The sequence below is a fragment of the Stegastes partitus genome, unplaced genomic scaffold (genome assembly GCF_000690725.1).
Source record: "Stegastes partitus isolate 25-593 unplaced genomic scaffold, Stegastes_partitus-1.0.2 Scaffold1166, whole genome shotgun sequence".
Lineage (NCBI taxonomy): Eukaryota > Metazoa > Chordata > Actinopteri > Pomacentridae > Stegastes > Stegastes partitus.
The window spans coordinates 2,181-18,971 of NW_007578897.1; the positions used below are offsets into that span (position 1 = coordinate 2,181).

The 16,791-nt window shown below is 41.2% G+C and overlaps 3 protein-coding genes across 3 annotated transcripts in view; 2 read left to right on the forward strand and 1 right to left on the reverse strand.

The window, feature by feature from the left end:
- The first annotated feature begins 2,717 nt into the window (after positions 1-2,717).
- Positions 2,718-6,973, forward strand: LOC103368510 (saxitoxin and tetrodotoxin-binding protein 1-like). Its single transcript, XM_008296913.1, has 4 exons — positions 2,718-2,782; positions 4,961-5,101; positions 5,185-5,304; positions 6,867-6,973. Exons 1-4 carry the CDS (start codon positions 2,728-2,730, stop codon positions 6,905-6,907), a joined length of 357 nt encoding a protein of 118 aa, XP_008295135.1. The 5' UTR covers positions 2,718-2,727; the 3' UTR covers positions 6,908-6,973.
- Positions 6,974-9,245: 2,272 nt separating this feature from the next.
- LOC103368523 (tripartite motif-containing protein 35-like) lies at positions 9,246-10,676 on the reverse strand. The gene has a single exon (XM_008296926.1). It carries the CDS (start codon positions 10,674-10,676, stop codon positions 9,246-9,248), a length of 1,431 nt encoding a protein of 476 aa, XP_008295148.1.
- Positions 10,677-13,020: 2,344 nt separating this feature from the next.
- The window catches only part of LOC103368511 (pleckstrin homology domain-containing family O member 1-A-like), a 25,158-nt gene continuing 21,387 nt past the window's right edge, over positions 13,021-16,791 (forward strand). Inside the window, exons 1-2 of the mRNA XM_008296914.1 lie at positions 13,021-13,047; positions 16,197-16,346. Of these exons, the coding sequence (XP_008295136.1) occupies positions 13,021-13,047; positions 16,197-16,346 (177 nt within the window). The remainder of the gene's footprint in view (positions 13,048-16,196; positions 16,347-16,791) is intronic.

Genomic DNA, 16,791 nt, shown 5'->3' on the forward strand with positions numbered 1-16,791 from the left:
GATATAAAAAAACTGCTGCCTCACTCATTTATCAGGAAAAGAGAGAGAGAGAGAGGGAGTGTGTGTGTGTGTGTGTGTGTGTGTGTGTGTGTGTGTGTGTGTGTGTGTGTGTGTGTGTGTGTGTGTGTGTGTGGACTGTTGGACTGTTTGTCTTGACCCCGTGTCCTCAACACACACACGCACACAAACATCAATTCATTTCTTTGAATGCAGATTTCCTGAAAGAATGAAAGAGAATCATTTAAAAATGTTTGATGAAAATGAAAAGGAAAGTTACGTACTGGTGACATCATGGAGGGACAGAGACCTCTAGATTTCACCTGGAGAATATCACAGAATAACATGGGAACAGAAAATTACGACTAAAAGACACAAAATAACCACAAAGAGATGCAAAACAACATAATGAGATGCAAAGCAACTACAAAGAAACACAAAACAACCACAAAGACACACTAAAGGACCGCAAATGGACACAGACCAGTCACAAAAATACAAAAAAATGTCAACAAAAGACACACAAAAACCAAAAGGAGACATCATGCCACAGAGAGACGCAAAACCATCAAGAATAGATGCATAATGATCACAAGGAGGCACAAAATGACCACAAAGAGACAAAGCAAATATAAACAGAGACAAAATGACCACAAAGAGACATAGGATGATCATAAAGAGACAAAAAAATATAAACAGACCACAAAGAGACACAAAATGACCACAAAAACATGCAAAACAACCAAAAATCGATACAAAATGACCACAGAAAGGCACAAAGTAAACACAAAGAGATGCATAACGACCACAAGGAGGCACAAAATGACTACAAAATCACAACAAAACATCACAAAAGGACAACAAAGAGGTGCAAAATGACCACAGAGAAACACAAAATGACCACAGAGAGGTAGAAAATAATCACAAAAAGAAACAAGGATACACAAAAACACCACTGACAGTCACATAATGACCACATAAGACACAACAAAAAGCATCATTATCTTACTATCACTCAGTGGCAGCAAAAGAGAGAAACTGTGTGAGATTGCAGCGCAGTGAATGTGGTGTAAAAGTATAAATCAATACCTGTAAGTTCACAATATTTACAGTCGCATGTGGGTGGTGTCCAGGGTTCAGGTGTCCATCAGTTCGGATCGCTGCCAGCTGCTCGGCTATAAAAACACACTTCAGATCGAGGCTGCAGGTCGGCCTTCATCAGATTCGACGCTCTGATCTCCCCTCGCTCCCCTCTGTTGGTCCAGGATGCAGGTTCTGTCCAGTACAGCGCTGCTAATGCTGCTGCTGAGCTCCAGTGCAGCTGAAGACTGTGACTTGCCAGAGAAAGTGCAGCCACAGCAGATGGACAAGGTGGGAACACGACCTGTCTGCACAACCACATGATGCAGCCACGTTGCTTCGGCCACATTTAACGTCTGTTTGTTCTCTCAGGTTCTGGAGTCGCGCTGGGTTCTGGTGGAGGCGTTCTCAGATTACCCACAAGGTGTGGACATGCTGAAGCACGTCAACAGCTCGCTGGTGGAGGGACAGATGACAAGCGACAACAAAACCTTGCAGATGGTGGAGGGGAACGTTGTGTAAGTTCACAGTGTTGTGGGTCTGTCTGTGGGTCCTTGTCCACTCATGATGAGCATCACCTTTTCATTCAGGGGTGGAGAATGTGTCATCTTTCGCATCAACATGACGATTCCTGACCCTGAGAAGTCCAACCACACCCTGGAGCTTACCGAGCCTGGTGAGTTGCCAAAAAGACTGGACACACACAAAATAACCACAAAGAGACACAAAACTACCACAGAAGACCGCAGTGAGATACAAAACAAACAACAAACAAACAACAAAAGAGGCACAAAACAACCACAAAGAGACACAAAATGACCAAAAGAGCCACAAAACAACCACAAAACATTCACAGTGAGATACAAAACAAACAACAAACAACAAAAGAGGCACAAAACAACTACAAAGAGACACAAAACGACCACAAAGAGACACAAAATGACCACAAAATGACCAAAAGAGCCACAAGACAACCACAAAACATCCACAGTGAGCTTCAAAACAAACAAAAGAGACACAAATCAACTACAAAACGACTCAGAGAGACATAAATCAACCACAAAGAGATACAAAATGACCATAGAATGACCAAAAGAGCCGCAAGACAACCACAAAAATCCACAGTGAGATACAAAGCAAACAACAAGCAACAAAAGAGGCACAAACCAACCACAAAGTGACACGAAGAGACACAAAATAACTACAAAGAGACACAAAACAACAACAGAATGACCACAAAACGACCAAAGGAGCCACAAGACAACCACAAAACCATCCACAGTGAGATGCAAAACAATCAGCAGACAACAAAAGAGACACAAACCAACCATAAAGAGACACAAAACAACCACAAGGAGAAACAAAACAACCACAAAATGACCAAAACAGACACAAAAAAATAAAACAACCACAACAGACACAAAACAACCACAAACAGACAAGTAACAACAACAAAGAGACAAAAAAACAACCATTAAGACACACAAAACAACTTCAGCGACAAAAATAAATAACCACAAAGAAACACAAAACAACCACAAAGAGATGCAAAATGACCTGAACAACAACAACAACCTGCTATGAAGACATTATATCCACGTCTGCTTTGTGCAGCTGTTATGGAGGTAAAATNTCATCTTTCGCATCAACATGACGATTCCTGACCCTGAGAAGTCCAACCACACCCTGGAGCTTACCGAGCCCGGTGAGTCGCCAAAAAGACTGGACACACACAACACAACCACAAAGAGACACAAAACGACCACAGAAGACTACAGTGAGATACAAAACAAAAAACAAACAAACAACAAAAGAGGCACAAAACAACCACAAAGAGACACAAAATGACCAAAAGAGCCACAAAACAACCACAAAACATCCATAGTGAGCTTCAAAACAAACAAAAGAGACACAAACCAACCACAAAGAGACACAAAATGACCATAGAATGACCAAAAGAGCCGCAAGACAACCACAAAAATCCACAGTGAGATACAAAACAAACAACAAGCAACAAAAGAGGCACAAACCAACCACAAAGAGACACAAAACAACCACAAGGAGAAACAAAACAACTACAAAATGACCAAGAGAGACACTAATCAAACACAAAGAGACACAAAATGACTGCAAAACAATCGAAGGAGCCACAAGACAACCACAAAACATCCACAAAACAACCAACAAACAACAAAAGAGACACAAAACAACCACAAAGAGACACAAAATAACTACAAGACAACCAGGAGAGACACTAATCAACTACACTGAGACACAAAACAACCACAAAGAGACACGAAGAGACACAAAACAACAACAGAATGACCACAAAACGACCAAAGGAGCCACAAGACAACCACAATACCATCCACAGTGAGATACAAAACAAACAACAAGCAACAAAAGAGGCACAAACCAACCACAAAGAGACACAAAACAACCACAAGGAGAAACAAAGCAACTACAAAATGACGAAGAGAGACACTAATCAACCACAAAGAGACACAAAATGACTGCAAAACAATCAAAGGAGCCACAAGACAACCACAAAACATCCACAAAACAACCAACAAACAACAAAAGAGACACAAACCAATCACAAATAGACACAAAACAACCACAAAATGACCAAAACAGACACAAAACAACCACAAAGAGACACGAAATAACTACAAGACAACCAGGAGAGACACTAATCAACCACACTGAGACACAAAACAACCACATAGAGATACAAAGTCATCACACAAAAAAATAAAACAACCACAACAGACACAAAACAACCACAAATAGACAAGTAACAACAACAAAGAGACAAAAAAACAACCATTAAGACACACAAAACAACTTCAGCGATAAAAACAAAATAACTGCAGAGAGACACTAAACAACCACAAAGAGATGCAAAATGACCGGAACAACAACAACAACAACCTGCTATGAAGACATTATATCCACGTCTGCTTTGTGCAGCTGTTATGGAGGTAAAATGTTCCTGGATCCTCAGAAGGAACATGGGTAGAAGAACTTCAGCTGGTTCTGGTTTCAGAGGAAAGGTTCCTGCTGTGGAAACAAGGTTCTAAACTCTTCTTCATGTCTTGTAGGGGGGTCGAGTCCAGACAGGACTAAAGTTTGTTTGCTTTTCTTTTGCGACTGATCCGATGTGAGCCATTTAATATTTTGAATCTGCTGATACGCGACACAGTTTACCTCAATAATAAAGTATTGTAGATTAGCTGTAGTTCCTGGTAGTGAGGATTAAGCGGTGTATAGATAATGGATGGATGGATGGATGGATGGATGGATGGATGGAGTTCCTGGTTTCATACTGCAGAAACCAGAGGAGGCGCCAATTCTGTGTTGGTGAGCAGGGAGCATTGTGGGGGTTTAGCTAGTAAAGAAGCACCATGACAAAGACTTTTGGGATGTCTAATGACAGCCAGCATACGTCTGTTAACCCAAAACTACATTAACTAGATATATGACACAATGACAAATGTAATGGTTGTTTTAAAGGCCTGTACTATGTGTGAGGCTTACAACATCAGCACAAGACAAATGTCTAATGTGGTCGGTTTATATTATAATCAATCCCTGATCAATCATGCCGCATTTGTTTAAGAAACTTAGTCAAATGTATTAGACCTGTATGATAGCAGATGTAAACAAAGGCTTGGGTTTTTGCCAATACAGAGCCATTAAAAATGACTTTATGCAGTAGTATTTTAGTTCAAGCTCCATCCAAAACTTATAAAAACCCACCTTCTAACAACTCCAGACAGCTAAGGAGCAGATGTCTGGTTTTAAGGAGATGCCTCCATCACCTGGGTTCAGTTTTTTGCCTTTTTTCACAGATTTCTGTCTCTGAATCTCCTCCTTCCAGGAACAAAGGAGCTTGACGGCATTCTGTCTGCGTATGACGATCAGGGCCGAGCAGATATCTACCAGTCCTGTCCCGACTGTCTGCTCTGCATCTACAGCGGCGTCTTCGAGGGGACGCCGGGGAGGATGCTGCTCTTCTACAGTGAGACTAAACATCACCGAGACACCAGGCGTCCTAATGGTGATGATGCTCTCAGTCTGAATTCCTGTTGTGCTCTTTGACAGGGAAAGAAGGGAAACACCAGGATGCCGATGACCTGAAGGCGGCAGCGATCGTCCACAAGAAGATGGCGGAGTGTTTGAAGTTTGATGTCTCAACGTGGTTCACCTACAACGGGACGGCAGGTCAGAGAGACGCTAAAATAACCACCATGATTAACCTTCTGTTGCTCGCTGACTAGCAATATGTTTATTAACCACTGAAGTCATGTTTCTGTGACAGTAAACTCGACATATTTGTGTTTCTGGCTGCAGCTTACATAAAACTAGCCAGCTTTAGGGACTAATGACCAGAAATGACAAGCCCAGACTAAAAGAGCTGCAGCTTCTGAACCACTTTATCAGAGGTGATGCAGAAACAGACAGGGCCTTTAAATACAGCAAAATTTGAGGAAATTTTAGATTTCATGAATAAATTACAAATCCTTTGTGATCCTGTAACTACTAACGTCAACCCAATCACCACGATTTTGCTGCTCTTACACAAAACAAATAGGAGACAAAATAAAATCAATGGTATTTTAAAAAGATCACAGGATTCCAACATCTCTTATCTTGTTTATCCATGTTTACTGATGTAGGGTGTAAACTGAGAGAAGGGAAGAGGAGGGGACATGGGTGTCCTCAGAGAGTTCATGGAGTTAAAGAAGAAGCGCACTGATCATGATGATGCATTGATAATGAAGATGTATTGTTGGGTGCACTGAGCAGATTTTGACACATGATTTCTCTACAAGACTCCAACTGGCAGGTTAAGTTTTTTGTTCCAAAATGTTCTTAGAAAGTTTTTCAAAGTTCTGCTGCTAATGTTTTGAGCAGGAAGTGTTTATTCAGATCCCAGAGTGTTCTTCTGAAACATAGTATTTAAGAGATGTTCTTAAGATGTTTGCTAATAACATTTTTAGATCGTTATCCCTCGCAATATTCACACAAATGCTGATTTATAGAGGAATGTTCTTTCATATGTTTCCTCAACAACGTCCCTAAAACACCCTCAGAATATAGCAGGCAAAATGTTCCACCTTTGCTAAAGTTCCCAGATTGTGCCACTGATAAGGTTTTCAGCTCCAAACACTGTAAAGATGGTTCATTCCACTACGACTGTGTAACTCCTGCTTAAAATTCTGTTTTAAGTAGGCTTGTTCAACTTTACATACAGCTGAGGTGCTGCTGTCCACGGCCCCTTCAGGAAGAAGACTGTCTGTGTTTGCCTGCCTGACAAAGATTTAATTTAATTACTTATTTAGATATTTTTTTCTTTCTGACAACAATCAGTGAATCAATATGATGCTCCAGAAATCTTAAAAATCCAGAGATTTTCAGGCAACTTCTGAACTGGTTCCTTACCTTCCCCAGTACACGTCTCTACAGGCATTTACACATGCTGCAAACTGAGCCTTGTGTTTTACCTGTATTTTGGAAAATGAAGTACTGAAGGTGAAATATCTGTTAACAGCTAAATACCACTGCAAAAAAACAAAACAAAAAAAACAAAACTGTAAAAACTATTAGTACAGTCTCTTATAGAAAAAAGATCTCATAACTGCCAGATAATGTACGACAGACTAACATGGATCAGTCACAGTTTTCTTCCCTTGTTTATGAATTGTGGCTCCTGGTGATGAAGTGTGGATGAAGGGCATCTAAATCTACACAAACTACTGACTTCGGTCTTTGTGTCTCTGCAGAGTTTTGTGCTGACAAGAAGAAAGAAGACAAAGAAGCCTGAGGCGATGATACGACTTTATCTTTATGTTTCCGTTTTATCTCATGATAAATTAAAAAGTAAACCTCGTCTGTCTGCATTTATTTTACATGTAGCTGGAAACAACTAAAACATTACACGTTGTCAAAGATGACAGTCACAAACATGTTGTTGACTCAGTGACTAAAATGTATTAAAGAATCAATCAAAAATAATATATTATATTATAGATTATATTATGTATATTATATATTATATATCCATCCATTATCTATACACCACTTAATCTCTATTAGGGTCGTGGGGGGGCTGGAGTCTATCCCAGCTGACTTAGGGCGAAGGCAGGGGACACCCTGGACAGGTCACCAGTCTATCACAGGGCTACACTTAGAGACAGACAACCAAGCACACTCACATTCACACCTACGGACAATTTAGAATCACCAATTAACCTCAACATGTTTTTGGACTGTGTGGGAGGAAGCCGGAGAACCTGGAGAGAACCCACGCTGCACGAGGAGAACATGGAGACTCCACACAGAAAGATTCCGGTGCCCCCACCGGGACGCAAACCGGCGACCTTCTTGCTGCGAGGCAACAGTGCGAACCACCAAGTCACCTTGCAGCCCTATATTATATATAATAATCAAAAAATAATTTCTATGTGTTATTAAATATTTATGTTGCAACTGAAGTCAGAACAACATCAACATCTTAGAAAGCACACTTATTACTGTTCCGCGGACTTATTCTTAAAGAATCCGACACGATTTTTGACACCAAACTAGTCTTGCAGGTTTGCAGCTCTAAATTTTGATCAAATACATTTTTTTTTTGCAAAAAGTGTATTATCCTTATCTCTTTCACTTAATGCATTCAATGAATTTCTGTCCTCTTTCATCCAGTGTGACTCTTATTACTGTAGGACTTGCATTTCTTCATAAATCATCTCAGGACGCAGTGTGCCGATCAAAACTGTAACTGACTTCCATTAGCTTATGGAAGCAAACAGAGAGTTTCTCTAACCTGCCACCAAATCTATACAATACATTTATTTATCAACCTGTGCAGAGAACAGCAACATATAAAAGAGTCAGAGAGAGAAATTTAAATACTCACTGCTCACGAGACCAAGAACAAATCTCTGTCTCCATCTTGTGGTGACTTTATGAAGATGTATAATTTTGATTGACTACAATGAAGATGCTGATGATCAGGATCAGGATCATCTTTGATTGTAAATCTGTCTCCTGCTGATGTGACAAAGTTTCATGTGGATTAATCTGCTTGACTCAACTGACTGCGCAAACTCAACACGTCAGTTAAAATCCAATAAATCAGTCAGATTACAACACAATCAGAGTATTTATTGAATATCAGGAGAAAATATTCTGGAGAATTCCATCTAGAGTCAGACGATGATAAAAACAGGAGTTTCCAACTGAAATAAAATGTCACTGAAGAAAATCCAAAAAATCATTGAGGGCTCAAGTCTTTCAAAAAAATATATATTTCCAGGTGAAAACAACTGTTTGCTTTCAGTGAGTTTCCATGAAAACACGAAAAGAATGTGATGCTCAACAACCAATCAGTTCTGCTGCAGAACAAAATAAAAATAATCAGTCAGAGACAGAAAGCTGTTTGACTCACTGACACTCTTGACATTGAGGTGCAAAAAAAAAAATCACATTAAAACATTTTCAAGGCTAAAATAACTCAATAATAAATGAAGAAATCTCACAAACTGAAAAACGTGACAACTGATGAGTCAAGATGCTGCTAAACAGGATAATAAACTACATTTTAAATAATCAGCCTCAGTTCGTTTAAACAATTTTCACCTTTAAACTGATGACGTGATACAGTTTCAGTGTTTCGTAGACCTCGTACTTCTCAGACACTGAATTAATGATACACACAATGTAGTTTCAGCCCTTTTAAAAAACAATGCAGTAGCATCAAATCTGTATTAAAGACAGAATAAATGATATGAAGATGAAGAATGAAGGTTTGATGTGTGATGATGAGTTAAGAGGGAAATGCAACTGACATCATTTTCATTTTTTTAAAGTCCTATTCAGGACTTTTGGGGTCATTTGGACCCCAGGCCATTTGGTTTAGGTGACAGGTATTTTTTTAAAAATATATTTTTGTAGATTTTTTTCTAAAAAATATAAAGAGAGCGATATTTCTCATGCATTTGGAACCAAAAATGTATTTAACATAGTATGAAAGTCTATAATGAATACCAACAAATATTTTGCTCTTATCTTTCTTGGGGTCCAATTGACCCCAAAAGACCTTCTGCATATGGTAACATGAAAGTCCTGAAAAAGGTAAGAGTTTGAACAATGAACTAACTTCACTGACAATCACAGGGAATCTCAGCGTGACAGATTCTAATATCAGTGGTTTTGGCATTACCAGACCTTCCAATATTAAAATATGGGAAGAGTTTCTCAGTGAAACTGTCTCTGTGAGTGTAGATGTGAGTCGTGTCTTCGGGGTCGTAGAAGGACACCTCCCCCTGGTCGTAGTCCAGCTGGACTCTGAGCCTCTGGAGACTCTTCTTTATTCCAACAGTTTGACCAACAACATCCGTGTATTTCCCATTGCGATGCACTAAACTCCAGCACCTATGTATTAGTGAAGCAGATTTTTCATTCTTGTCGACTGTCTCGTTAATCAAACCCACATTCCAGCTCGGGTGATCTCCCACCTCCACCTCCCAGCTGTGTTTCCCTGAACTGATGCCCTCAGAGCCCAGAACAGTGACATACTTGGTGAATCTCTCTGGATTGTCAGGAAGCTGCTGCCTCGGGTCGCCATATCTGACACTAGTCAGATCATCAGACAGATAGAGCCAGGGGTTTGCGGTGTTTGGGTCCAGAATGACAGGACTGAAGTGGACCTTGTCCTTCATCTTCTCCCAGACTCTGAAGGACAGGTTGCCCAGGTGCTTGGCCACATCTGTCAGCGCTCCTGAGAGCGGCTGTGGATCTGACAGTGAGCTCTGGGCTCTGGCTCTGGTCTGAGTGTCTTTATAACTGCTGAGGAACGCCATGTTGTGTTTCTGCAGCTCTTCTTCAACAGCAGAGATGCTGTGTGACAGAGAGGAGATCTGCTCCTGAATCCTCTTCATCTCTGCGCTGATAGTCTTCCCCTTCTGCTCCTCTTCCTCCCTCAGAGCTGCCAGTCTGGACTCCTCTTCCTCTTTCAGGAACTGGTGGAGCTTGTTGAACTCTGCTCTGATCTGCCTCTCTGTGGACAACAGCTGCTTCTTGGAGTGTTGAATCACTGCGTTGTATGTTTCCCCCACTTGTTTGCATTTGTCCTTTTTGTCCTTCAGAGACTTTAAGTCAGACTTCAGCTGGTCCTTCAGGTCACTGACTGCTTGTTCTATAGGAACCACTTTGTGACTCTGGTGGTGAGAAAACTCACAGACAGGACAAACAGCTCTTTCTTCATCTTTACAGAACAGTTTAGGCACGTCTGGATGTTTATTACACACCACGACTTTGTTTTCTACTTTTTCTGTCTCAGACGATCCAGTTTTCTGTCTCCCAGCAAAGATGTCGGCCAGTTCCTTCAGTGAAAAGTTTATTCCTGTGTTGTCTTTCGAGGATTTTCTTTTACAAATGGGACAGTTTTTGTTTTTAGCTTGTTCCCAGAATTCTTGGAGGCAGCTCGAACAGAAACGGTGGTTGCAGCTCAGAGACACAGGATCTTTGAAAATATCTACACACACACTACACCTCAGGAAATCCTCCACAAGGGCAGTTTTGTCAGCCATTTTCTGTCTTCAATTTTGTTTCTTGATCAAAGACTCACCAAATGTAATTTCCCCTCAGCTTGACTCATAAATTCCTCAAAAAAAGTGTTGTTCAGTCAGAGATCTTATTCCTTTTAATGGCGTCCTGCTTCGGCAATGTCAGAATCTGCTTTGAGATTCATTCACCTGTTACTGGTTAATTATTAATATTATGCTGGCTTTGTTTATTACCGGCTGAGATATGAATGGGATATGAAACCTGTACCGTCTGACCTTTAGACTCCAATTTTAAATTTTATTGTGGACTTTATGACACGTAAGAACTGTTACGTTGTGACGGCGGATACAAAGAATCTACTGGAGTTCATGATGATTTTAAAAAAATAAAAAATAATCAAGGTACTTCTCTGTGGTTCCAGTAATTCCCAGAATATGAAATATTTTTGTGTATTTTCTCCCTTCATTTATTTTTGCAAGACCCCTCAAATCTGCTGAATGTGCTGCACTATACTACCATCGTTTCCAAATCCACAAAAAACACGTAGACTGGCTGATCGAGCATCTATAACCCCCTCAACAGTTCTGCAAAGGTAAAGAGCCGGTCCACTGTTCCATGAGCAGGATGGAATCCGCATTACTCCTCCTGGATCCACGGTTTGACAGCCTCCTTTCCAGCACCCTAGATTAAACTTTCCCTGGGGAGGCTAAGAAATGTGTTACCGCGAACAAACTCTGGTCCCCATTCTTAAATGGGAAGCACCACCCTGCTGCTTCTGCAGTGGAGGCTTTGAACATGGTTCACTTAGATCCCACGTCCCCAACCTCCACTGGAATGCAGGAGAAATTCTTCTGAATGCTGGAGTTGAAAACCCCACGGAGAAGGGTCTCCATCAGACAGTTCACCCTCACTACTTGCTTGGATTTACCAGGTCTGTCCAGCATCCTTCCTCATCATCGTATCCAACTCACCACCAGGTGGTGATCAGTTGACAGCTCTATGCCTCCCTTCACCCGAGTGTCCGAGACATAGGGACGCACGTCTGATGACACAACTAAAGAGTTGATAATTGACCCTTGGTGAAAGGTGCTCTGGTACCAAGTACACTTCTGAGCCACCTTATGGCTGAACATCGTGTTTGTTATGGCCAATCAATGACCAGCACAGAAGTCCAATAACAAAACAGCACTTGGGTTCAGATAAGACAGGCTGTTCGTCCCAATCACCCCCGTCTAGGTTTGTCCGTTATTGCCCACATGAGTGTTGCAGTACCCCAGGAGGACTATGGAGTGCCCAGGCAGCACCCCTTCCAGGATACTACCCAGAGACTCTAAGATGGCTGAGTACTCTGAACTGCTGTTTGGTGCAGAAGAACAAACAACAGCCAGCGTTTTCTCCTCCACAACATGCAGTCGCTGAGAGGCGACCCTGTCGTTCTCTGGGGAGAACGCCACCAAAGCAGTGCTCAGCCGGGAGCTTGTGAGAATCCCCACACTCACCCTGGGCAACTCTGGGAAAAAGACAGAGTCCAACCCTTCTTTAGGAGTTTGGTTCCAACTATATGAATGAAATGAAATGAAATGAAATATACTTTATTTATCCCAGAAGGGAAATTCAATATCTAGTTGGCACTGCTCCACCGCGGGCACCAGCTCAGGTTCCAGTGAAGACCCTCCTGGGATTGGATCCAGGAGAGGGCCCCGGTTTCCCTCTTCCAGGTGAGATGGTGGCTCTCCTTGTTTTTGCCTTTCATCAGGGTTTTATGAATTGCTCTTTGTCTGGTTCCTCCCCAAGGACCAGATTTCCTTGGGAGACCCTCCCAGGGACTACTGCCCCCAACAACATAGGACCACAGCGACACTCGACATTTCTATTAATTTATATCTGCACATTTCTTAATGCACTTTAACAAAAATCTGATTGTATGAATGGATTCTATTCTATTCTATTCTATTCTATTCTATTCTATTCTATTCCATTCTAACAATCCATCAGTGCGCTGCTGTGACACTGGTCGGCCGCTGGGTGTCGCTGTCCAGCTCCTTTTTCTCCGTATCTAGGCTACCGTGCGCGTCCGCGTGTGAGAGCGCGTGCACAAAGCGAGAAAAGAGAGAAGGGGAGCATCTGCCTCCGAAGCGCGCGCACACGCAGGGAGGATGATGCAGCCTCGGTTCAGACAACAGACGCGGAGCTGAAGAAGAAGAAGAAGAAGAAGAAGCAGCAGAACCGGGGCGGACCGAGCGGACGCACCGACACCGACACCAGCATCTACCGGGACCGGAGCTACCGGGGGTGCCGGGCTGCAGCTCCCGCCGGACGGCACCGGACCGAACCTCCTCCCCGTCGGTGTGATCGTGCGGAGGGAGGATGAAGAAAAGCAGCCAGAGCAGGCGGGTCAGTATTCAGAGGTCCATTCGGGTTTGCACCGTTTCTGGGAGGTTCTGCTGCGGTCCGCGTTCACCGCTCAGCCGCTCACCATTCATCACTTCACCCGGCGCGAACGTGATCAATAAGTCCGATCAGCACGCAGGTCCATCATCAATATTGATGCTGTGGAGGACGGACGGCTGCTTTAACGTTCCACCTTCTTCTTCCCATTCATGAGTCTTTGTTTGAGAGCAGCTCAGCGAGGTTTCCTCTCATTTTATTCCGTGTGAATGTGTTTAATAATTAATCATGAAGCTTCTGATCCTGTTAAACAAGTTCAAACGTGTTTATTGATCACATCCGGCTTTAATTCTGGGTTTGTGTCATGAACACTCTCAGTCTGAGGAGTGGAATTACTTTTTTTTTTTGGATCAGAACTTGATGATTTAAAGAAGCTAAAGAAACATTTAAAAACAAATATTCATGTTGTGCTGCAGTGAAAGAACCAAAAACGTCAATGTGAGGTTCAAGACATGAAGTGAAAGCATCAGAAGGTCTGGAGGGGCAGAAAAAGCTCAACCGTGAGAAAGAAAAATACCAGTTTTGAGATGTTTTTAGGTGACTAAAGATGTTCCTGCTTCAGATTTAGTCCGTTTTTGAAATGAGATATGAAATCTTCTCATCACAGTTTGGTGTTTTACAGTCAGCAGCAGAATAAAACCGTAAAACAACACAAAAGGAACTTTGCTTGAGTGAAACATGAAGGAGTTCTGTGTGACTCCTGAGCTTCATCGCCGCAACAGAAACACTGAAATCTGACGTTTGGTTAATTCAAGCAGGAAAAGTTTCAGTCGGGACCAGATGAAAATAAGAATTGAACCTCCTGAAGTACATTTTATAGTCTGTTGCTGCTAAAGACAAGTTCAGCTGCAGGTTGTTGCTGCTGGAATGTTTTCTGACTTCATGACATCGAGTCTCTGTGGCTCTGTGAGGTTGGTTTTTGAGTCTTTGCAGTCATTTCTTGTCTCTTTGAGGTTGTTTTTTGAATCTTTGTTGTCATTTTTGTCTCCTTTGAGGTTGTTTTTTGTCTCTATGAGACAGTTTCAAGCCTTTGCTTTCAATTGTTTTTCTTTTTTGTTGAAGTTTTTTGTCTGCATTTGTTTTGAGTCTTTGCTGTCTCTCAGGTTGTTTGTTGGCTGCTAAAATTTGTCTCTTTCTGCACCTTTTTGGGATTATTTTTTTTGCATTTGCAGTAGTTTTGAGTGTGACTTTGTTTTATGTTTTTCCCTCCATGAAGTAATTTTTTTTGTCTCTTATTGGCTTTTTGTGTCTCTATGAGGGTGTTTTTTGTCTCTCAGGTTGTTTTTTTGTCCATTTGAGGCAGTTTCTTGTCTCTTTCTGCATCTTGTTTGCCTTTTTTTGGGGTAGTTTTTTTTTGCATCTGCAGGTTTCAGTCTTTTTTGTCATTTCTTGTCTCTTTGAGGTTTTCTTTTGGGTATTTGAGGAGTTTATTTAAGTCTCTGTTTTATTCATTTTTTCTGCTTTTTTCTATAATTTTTGTGAGTCTTTACTGTTGTGTTTTTTTTAGCTGTTTGGGGTCATTTCAGGCTTTTTTTTGGACCCCTCAGGTGTTTTGAGGTTGACTTCTGTATTTCTGACATAGTTTCCTTTTAGCTGATTTGACTCTTCCTTTAATTTCTTGTCCTTTTGAAGTCATGTTTGGACTTTTTCTTTTCATTTCTTGTCTTTTTAAGGTCGTGTTTTGGCTCTTTGCAGAGGCTGTTTGTCACTTTGAGGTTGTTTTGAGTCCATTTTTGCAGTTTTTATTTTAGAGTCTTTGTTGTTTTTTCAGGTTGTTTTGATTCTTAGTTTCAATGTTTTGTCTTTTTGTTGTAATTTTTCATTTCTGAGGTTTGTCTGTTTGAGGTGATTTCTTGTATCTTTGAGGTAGTTGTGCGTGGTTTTAAGTTGTTTTTTTTTTTTTACATATAAGCTTATTTTATTTCGAGCCTTTGTTGTCCTTTCTTGTGTCTGAGGTGATTCCATCTCTTTGAGGTCATTTCTTGCCTTTTTGAGCTGGTTTTGCATCTCTGAGGTTGTTCTACATCTTGTGTGGGTTGTTTTTTTTTCTTACTTTTGGGTATTTTGAGTCTTTGTTGTAATTTCTTGTCCCTTTGAGGTTGTTTTTGTCACATTGTCGCTTTTTTTTTTTCTCTAAATAAGAATTTTTTTTTCAAGTCTCCACTTTTAGTTTTTTGTCTTTTTGCTGTTGTGTTTTTCTTCTGAGTTTGTTGCTGTTTTTTTGTCTCTGAGGTGCTTTTGAGGTCTTTTCTTCTGTCTTTTTGCACCTTTGAGTAGTTTTGCGCCTTTTTTAAGTTCTTTTTGTGTCATTTAGGTTGTTGTTCATCTTCATGGGGTAATTTCTAGTCTAGTTGTGACTTTTTTGTCTCTCTGGGGTTGTTGTTTGTGTCTAACGTTGTCATTTCTGTCTCTCTGAGGGGTTTTCAGGTAATTTCTTGTATCCTTGTGGCTGTTTTTGAGTCTTTCAGGTTGTTTTTTTGTATTTTTCAGTGACATTGTGCCCATTTTTCTTCTTCTTTGAGTCTTTTCTCGTGTTGTTATGTAATTAAAGTAGGTCAGAGTGACAGAGAGCAGAGATCACGACAAACATGATCATGAAGATTAACACTCCTCCATCCGTCACTCATTAATCTTCACTCTTCTTCACCTCTCCCGCCTCAGAAGCTTTAATCTGTAGCATCCTCCTCTTCCTCCATCCTTCTTCATCCTCTGTAATAAATCTTCTTCCTCCCACTTCTTCTTTCTGCTGTAGAGTTGAAGTTTCTCCTCCTCTTCACTTATTCTTTGTCTCGTTTCCTCTCATCGCTCAACATTTTTATTTGTTATTTCCCCTGATACTTCTTTTCTCGCTTCTTTCTTTCCTCCTCTCTACTTTCTCTTTGGAGGGTTGTGATTAAATGGATCTTCTTTAAAATCATTTTATTTCCTTCCTGCCTACTCTTGTTCTCTTCCTCCATCCTTTCCGTCCTTGTTCCTCTCAGCAGTTTTTCCTAAAGTATCGATTCGTTTTTTGGGTTTTTTTTTTCTGCTGTAGACTACAGATCTGATGTGGTGGTTCTTCTGGTTCCTCTCTGATTCTGTCTGTTGGGTTTCAGGGCGTCCAGGACTCGGGTCCGCCGGCGGTCCAGCAGCCGGAGAAGGTGGGTTGGATCCGGAAGTTCTGCGGTCGAGGGATTTTCAGAGAGCTGTGGAGGAGCCGGTACGTGGTGCTGAGAGGAGACCACCTGTACATCTCCGACAAAGAGGTGAGGACACACAACACATCCAGCAAAACATAAAGTCCAGTCTGTTGGACAGGACAGAGAGGATTGTGGGTAGTTTTCTGGCAGGTCTGTGTGTCAGACAGCTCTATAGAAAGACCACAGTTCTACCGTGGACTCAAGAGCTCAAAGGACCTCAGAGTCTCAGGTTCTCTATGAAGTTAGTGGTTATATTTCTTGTTTAGGAGTCAAAAGATTAATTAAAAGGCAACAACAGAGGCACAAAACAAAGAGACACAACAAAACTACAAACAGAAACAAAACAATCACAGACAGACATAAAACAAATGCAAAGAACCATGAAGCAATCACAAAAAGAGACAACATCTGCAAAGAGACGCAACACAATTGTAAAAAGATACAAACCCAATAGAAAAGGACAAAAAACAGCCACTAATAGACACAAAATAAGGACCAAGAGATGGAAAAC